The following is a 7747-nucleotide window of genomic DNA, read 5'->3' on the forward strand; positions in this document are numbered from 1 at the left end:
GTCTTCACAGTGGAAGACACAAATAACATGCCAAAAATCGATGACAGGAAGGCTATGGCAGGTGAGGACCTAGAATCTATCATTATCACTGAAGAGGTAGTGTTGGGCAAGCTAATGGGGCTAAAGGTAGACAAGTCTCCCGGTCCTGATGGAATGCCTAAAAGAGATGCGCGGGAAATAGCAAATGCACTGGTTGTAATTTACCAAAATTCGCTATATTCTGGGGTGGTTCACGCAGATTGGAAAACAGCAAACGTGACGCCACCATTTAAAAAAGCTAAGTAGACAGAAGGTGGATAAATATAGGCCAGTTAGCTTCACTTTTGTAATAGGGAAAATGTTTGAATCTATCAAGGAAGAAATAGCGAGACATCTGCATATAAGTTGTCCCATTGCATGGGTTCATGAAGGACAGGTCATGTTTGACTGATTTGGTGGGATTCTTTGAAACATTATATGTATGATGGGCAACAGGGAACCTGTGGATGTGGCATATCTGAATTTCCAGAAGGCATTTGACAAGATGCTGCACCAAAGGCATTAGTTAAAGGTACACGGTGTTACGGGTAATGTATTTCATGCATAGAGGATTAGTTAACTAACAGAAAGCAAAGAGTGGTGGTAAATGACTGTTTTTCTGGTTGGCGATCAATGACCAGTGGTGTGCCTGAGGGATCAGTGTTGGGACCGCAATTGTTTACAATTTACAGAGATGATTTGGAGTTGGGGATCAAATGTTGTGTGTCAAAATTCGCAGGTGACACTAAGATGAGTGGTAGAGCAAAGTGTGCAGAGGATACTGAAAGTCTGCAAAGGGTTATAGACAGTCTAAGAGACTAGGGAAGGGTCTGGCAGATGGAGTACAACGTTGGAAAATGTGAGGTCATCCATTTTGGTAGGAACAACAACAAAATTACTTAAACGGTTAGAAAAAAATGCAGCATGCTGCTGTGCAGAAGGAGCTAGGTGTCCTTGCACGTGAGTCACAAAGAATTACCCTGCAGGTGCAACGGCCAAATGGAATTTTGATCTTCATTGCTCGAGAGATGGAGTTTAAAAACAGAGAGGTTAAGTTGCAGCTGTATAAGGTGTTGGTAAGGCCACATCTGGAGTGCTGTGTACAGTTTTGGTCTCCTTATTTGAAAAAGGCATTGGAAGGGCTGCAGATGAAATTCACTAGATTGATTCCGGAGTTGAGAGGGTTAGCCTATGAGGAGAGACTGAGTAGACCAGGACTATGTTCATTGGAATTCAGAAAAATGAGGGAAGATCTTACAGAAACATATAAGATTATGAAGGGAATAGATAAGATAGCAACAGGCAGGTTGTTTCCTCTGGCAGGTGAAACTAGGGCTAGGGGACATGGCCTCAAAATAAGAGGGAGCAAATTTAGGACCGAGTTGAGGAGGAACTTCTTCACCCAAAGGGTTGTGAATCTGTGGAATTCCCTACCCAGTGAAGCAGTTGAGGCTATGTCATTGAATTCTTTTAAGACAAGAATAGATACGCTTTTGAACAGTAAAGGAATTAAGGATTGTGGCAACTGGGCGGGTAAGTGAAGCTGAGTCCACGAAAATATCAGCCCTGATCTTATTGAATGACAGAGCAAGTTCGAGGGACCAGGTGACTTACTCCTCCTCCTAATCGTCATCTTCTTATGCGGCACATGGACCTCAGGTAAACACTCTGGCACTGCAGGCTCTAATATAACAGACAGCATTTCGGATGAATACTACAGTTTACCCATGTTAATTCCTGTGATCTCACAATTATAAATAAAATTTGAAACTCACATTTTGGGTTGTATTCCTGAAAGCATCTATAAATATACCCAGATTTTGGATGGGTTTTATATTGCGAAGTATGATGATTAGAATATGGTTGTCATTAATGAATCCAGGCTTCTTCAAGACATCAGCCAATTCCTTCTGATCAATTCTACTTAAAATCTGTAAAAACACAATAGGGAATTTCTGAATTCTGTGCGAATAGCTCGATGGTATTTTCTGGGTGAAACATATGTTCACACGAACAACCGCGCCAAAAATCTGATGTGTTTGTTTGTCCACTTGTAGCTGTCAGATCACAACAGATAAAGGGGTGATTCTCCCATCCCACTGCACTGAGTTTTTAGCACAGCGGACTGGGAGATTCAAGTGGCACCCAATTCACACAATCTGCGCTAGGCGTCCACTCCCACTCCAGCCAGGAGTGGTTTATCCCAGTGGGGTTTACAATAGCTCCCCACTTGTGGGGAACTGGTGCACAACCTGCTGGAGTGAAGGAGAGGGCAATCAAAGCCCCCCCAGACTGTCGACGTGGAGGGTGCTCCCTGGACATTGGCACCTTGGCACTGCCCAGCAGGCATGGGGCAGTGCCCGGTGAAGGTGATCGGTGGGGCAGTTCTGCCTCCACTCTGTCGTTGGGGAGGGAGGGATAGCAATCGGGGTGGTCATCAAGGGAGGGACGTGGAGGAAGGCAGCATTCGGGGGGGGGGGGGGGGGGCGGGTGTCGGGTCGGCGTTGCAGCGATCGGGCCATGAGGGGGTGGAGAGCCAGCGATGCCGGTCACCGATCAAACTGGCCAGCAATCAGGAGACCGGCAGACATGGGCCACTGTGCATGCACTAATCTTGGCACTGATAGATTAGCCCATGCGCAGTGGCCTGCTCAGCACTGCACTGCTGGCCTCTCCAGCGGGGATAGGTCCCAGTCCAATTCTTAACATGACTCACCCTAGTGCACTCTGCAGTGCACAGAGTGTAGGAGACTCGCTTTTAAACTAAAAATCAGCATGATTTACTCCAGTTTTGCGTGAATTCAACACAAAATTTTTTGAGGAGAATTGCCCCTGAAGTGCCTGAAATTCCAGTGAGATAAGAATGTGGAAATAATCCACACTGCTTGTGTAATATGTTATTCAAATTCAAATCAGTGGTGGGAGGGAAATAAGCCAGTCCTCTACCAGTTCACTATGTCAGTGAATCCCAACCAGTGTGCCACGGTATGCTAGTGTGCTATAAAAACCCTTCAAGTATGCTGTGAAAAAAGTTTCAAAATGACTCAAAATTCATGTAATTAAACAAAAACTAATCTTTGTCTTCAGCTCTGTGGTTGGTATATCCCAGACCCAATGAATCTAAGGCCTCCCACGCATGTACCAGCTGGAAAAGGACCACTCATGCATAGTTTAGCTAGTTTAAGTTGGTTAGGCCCATGCACATGACCAATGGGACTTGGAGCTGAAGACAAAGGCCCCCAAAGGCCTGAACAAAAAGCAAAAACTCAAAAATGGCACAAAAATCTTGGGTGAAGCAAGAGAGAAAGAGAGGTTTAAGAAAAAACATGCAAGGGGGCAGGGAGAAATTAAAACAAAGTTTCCAATAAGGGAAGAAGACAGAAAAATGGTGTGTCGCAAATTTTTTTACAATATAGTGGTGTGCCAGGGCATATATAAGGACGGGTGCTCCGGTTCCCTCCCACAGTCCAAAGATATGCAGGTGTAGGTTGACTGGCCGTGGTAAAATTTGCCCCTTAGGTGTCCCAAGATCATGGAACCATACAGTGCGGAAAAAGGCCATTCAGTCCATCAAATCTGCACCATCCACAAGCCCACCCAGACCCTACCCTCATAACCCCATGCATTTGCCCTAGATAGTCCCTCTGATACTAAGCGGCAATTTAGCATGGCCAGTCCATCTAACCTATTCACCTTTGGACTGTGGAAGGAAATCGGAGCACCCAGAAGAAACTCACGCAGACACATGGAGAATGTACAAACTCCACACAGAAAGTGGCCCAAGCCAGGGATTGAACCCGAGTATCTGGCGCTGAGAGGCAACATTGCTAACCACTGGGCCACTGTGCTGCCCCTGACGCTCAAATCCATCTCAGCAAGCCATCTGCCTGCTCAGATGGATGCAAGAGATCCAAGGTGCTAAACTGAAGAACAGCAAGGGAGCTATCATTGGTGTCCAGGCAAATACTTATCCCTTAATTGATATCACAAAGATGTGAGGTTAGGGGATTAGCGGGGTAAATATGTGGAGTTACTGGAATAGGGTCTGGGTAAGATGCACAGAGAGTCAATGCAGATTCAATGGGCCAAATGGTCTACTCTGCATTGTAGGGAATCTATGATAATTAGTTTTTTTTACCTCAGAGACACGGTCCGGAGGAATCATCAAATCAGCATCCTTCAGAGTCATAAAGTTGAAGTATTTCTGAAAAATCATCTTCGCATACAGGACAAAAGTGTTGTTTTCATAACAATAAAGAGGAAACGCTTAAGAAAAGCAGAAAATATTCAATTACTTTTCAGTGATTTTATTCATACAGGAGAGACTGTAAATATTCATAAATATGCAAAAGCCCAAATTATGCAACAGAATGAAACAGGTAGTGATAGTGGATTTCCCATGGTCACTGTTGCAAAAGAAAGGATTGTTCTTCTTGAAGCAATAATCCTTGCATGATTCAGGCAGAAGATCTTTCGAACAAGCTTTAATATACATTGACTAATGACAGTATTCCTTTTATACAACTGTTCTATAGTAAATGGTGATAAATTTCTACCTGTTTTCTTCACAAAATCTTCTTCAAGGAGATCAGGTTTGTAATCTTTGTGGATCAGTAGCAAGATGAATAGACTTCAAGATGTCCTAAGGTTGCTCTAACTTTAAGAGGAAAACAATTCTGTTCTTAAACTATTCAGTGAAGACATCCGAGTATCAGCCATGGGTCAATAGGTAGTACTCTAATCTCTGAGTCATAAGATTCTGGGTTCAAGTCCCAGTGAAGGGCTGGAGTACAAAAATCAAGGCTGACACTCCAGTGCAGTCCTGAGGGATCGCCAATGGATGAAGCATCTCAGATGAGGTCTTAGGCCATCTGCCTGCTCAGATGGATGCAAGAGATCTACAGCACTAATTTGAGGAACAGCAAGGGAGCTATCCCTAGTGTTCAGGCAAATACTTATCCCTTAATCGATATTACAAAAACAAATTAATTGGTCATCATCTGAGAGATCTTTCCGTGCATACGTCATTGACTATGAAGCATGGTGAGACATCTGGTACTCATGAACAGTGCCAAATAAATGCAAATCATTCCTCTTCTTTAATTAATTAGTAGCATCTTTATTAGGCCAAGTATGAGGTGTTCGCACGACTGATCTTCTGCTCTATTATGTAAAGTACATGGGATTGTGGGTAATGTCTTGAGATGGATAGAAAGCTGATTAGCAGATAGGAAGCAAAGAGTTGGAATAAATGGGTCTTTATTCAATTGGCAGTCAGTGACTGGGGTATCGATGGGATCTGTGCTAGGACCCCAACTATTCACATTATATATTAATGATTTGAAAGAAGAAACCAATGTATTATCTCCAAGTTTGCAGATGATACAAAGTTGGGTGGGAGGGTGAGCTGCAAGAAGGATGCAGAGATGCTTCAACGTGATTTGGACAAGTTGAATGAGTGGGCAAATGCGTGGCAGATGCAGTATAAGGGTGTTAAATTTGAGGCCATCTACTACAATAGCAACAATAGGAAGGCAGATTATTACTTGAATGGATGTAAATTGAGAGAGGTGGATACTCAAGCGTGAGCCCGGTGTCCTTCTGCAACAGTCACTGAAGTTAAGTGAGCAGGTACAGGAGATAGTAAAGAAGGCAAAATGTTATGTTGGCCTTCATAGCAAGAGGATTTGAGTATAGGGATAGGGATGTTTTACTGCAATTGTATAAGACATTGGTGAGGCCACATCTGGAACTGTGCACTGTTTTGGAATCCTTATCTGAGGAAGAATGTCCTTACAGTAGAGGGAGTATAGCGAAAGATTACCAGACTGACTCCTGGGATGGCAGGTCTGTCATTGGAGGAAGAACTAAGTTGGTTAGGATTTTATTCATTAGAGTGAGAGGGGACCTCAGAAACTTATCCAATTCTAACATGGTGAGACAGAATAGATTCAGAAAACATGTTCCTGATGGTGGGGTCCAGCACTAGGGGTCATAGTTTGAGGTTAAGGGCGAAACCTTTTAGAACTGAGGTGAGCATAAATTTCTTCACCGAGAGAGTGATGAACCTGTGGAATTCACTACCATGGAAAGTGATTGAGGTCAAAATGTTGCATGATTTCAAGAAGAAATTAGACATAGCTCTTGGGGTTGAAGGGATCAGAGGAAATGGGGTGGAAGGTGGAATCAATATATTTCATTTGACGATTGGCCATGATCAAAATGAATGGCAGAGCAGGCTCAAAGGGCTGAATGGCCTACTCCTGCTTGTATTTTCTGTGTTTTTTTAATGTCTTTATCGTAGTTCTAGAAGCTTTGTTTATGATACTTCAAATATGTAGGCTAAGTGGCCTGACAGACTTCTGAGCAGCTGCCCTCTTATTTTTCTACAGGCCAACTGTTTGAACTGAAATGCCTTTTGAGTTTTCCAACTATCTTGGTATATGTGCATTTTCCCTTTCCTCCAAATTAACTCTGGCTAAAATGATAAAGCAAAGCATGTTGCAATACTTTGACTAACTAAACATTTAAAATTTCTCAAAGGTAAAGCTGTTCATTAAATAGTCACTAAATTACTAACAAGGATTCACACAAATGTTAAACTAGCTAAAAGTATCACTCAAAAAAATGTTTCCATTCTGCTTCGAGGCCCTGGTTGAGGTTGACAAATAGAATCAATATTTTGGTGAGATTTTTCCATTGAATTAGCTCGTATTGATGATTTGATCTAAAAAAGCATATTCTCAGCTCGTGAGTAATATTTTTGTTCATCTTTGGTTGCTATTACGTAATGGGGGACTAAATCTATATGAAGCCAGACTAGGTAATGGTGACAGATCCCCTTGTCTAAAGAACATTTTTCACCTTGTTTCAGAAAATTTACAATTAGTTGCGCATGAAGATTTGTTAGAAAATGTTACAGTGAGTAAAGCTTTAGTTGGTAAAGCACCATTGTTGACTGCAGATAATCTAGTTCATTCAACAAAACATTTAACTTTAAAACCTTCATTGGCAGAAGCTTGATTAAAACATAAGAGTTTTAAGATTTGGTCTAGACTTTTGGTTTATGCTACAATAAAAGTAGCGTTCACCTTCACTGACAGCTAGCTTACTGCTCAAACTGAAAACTCCAGTTTAAAAGGAGAATGCAGTCCACTTACTAGAGATACCAGTAATGTTGAACATGAGAGAATATCTAGTGCCATTGTGTAATTTCTAACAAGTTTTATTGAATGTTAGGGTTACCTAAAATTACAAGATAGTTTGAAGCAAAAACAAACAAATGTAAATAGATTAACTATTGCAGTTTTATGATAGGAAAATATAAAGTCATGAAGGGTTCATCTGACCTATGGATTAAAGCACAATATGTCAACAAATCATTGAACAGAAATATTTATGAAAGAAGTCAAATTTTATTTCATTACCTTGAGCATAGCTTAATATATTTTCATATATGGTCTTTTGATCACCGATTTTCAACTGCTGTTTGAATGAGCTCAGTACTGCAACACTAAACAAAATAAAGAGAAATACATCATATACACAGATAACCGGAATTTACTATGTTCTCTTTGGATTTAAGGTTTGAAATTGAAATGTGTCGGCATGCTTGTGTGAAACACCTTTCATTATTTTACATATTTATTAATCTGTTAACTTAAAATGTAATCAAAAATAGGTTATGGTATTAAGAAAGTGATTTCATATGAAAGGTGAGGATATTTTC

General features: G+C 41.4%; 1 protein-coding gene across 1 annotated transcript in view; it reads right to left on the reverse strand.

Annotated features, from left to right (window-relative positions):
• The window catches only part of LOC145355177 (uncharacterized), a 141959-nt gene extending 134452 nt beyond the window's left edge, over positions 1 to 7507 (reverse strand). Inside the window, exons 1-3 of the mRNA XM_080207090.1 lie at positions 7446 to 7507; positions 4157 to 4284; positions 1794 to 1949 (exon numbers count right to left, since the gene is read on the reverse strand). Of these exons, the coding sequence (XP_080063216.1) occupies positions 1794 to 1949; positions 4157 to 4234 (234 nt within the window). The 5' untranslated portion in view covers positions 4235 to 4284; positions 7446 to 7507. The remainder of the gene's footprint in view (positions 1 to 1793; positions 1950 to 4156; positions 4285 to 7445) is intronic.
• Positions 7508 to 7747: the final 240 nt, after the last annotated feature.

The sequence above is a fragment of the Carcharhinus amblyrhynchos genome, chromosome 18, assembly GCF_965287045.1.
Source record: "Carcharhinus amblyrhynchos chromosome 18, sCarAmb.v2.hapA, whole genome shotgun sequence".
In the NCBI taxonomy this organism is placed as follows: Eukaryota; Metazoa; Chordata; class Chondrichthyes; order Carcharhiniformes; family Carcharhinidae; genus Carcharhinus; species Carcharhinus amblyrhynchos.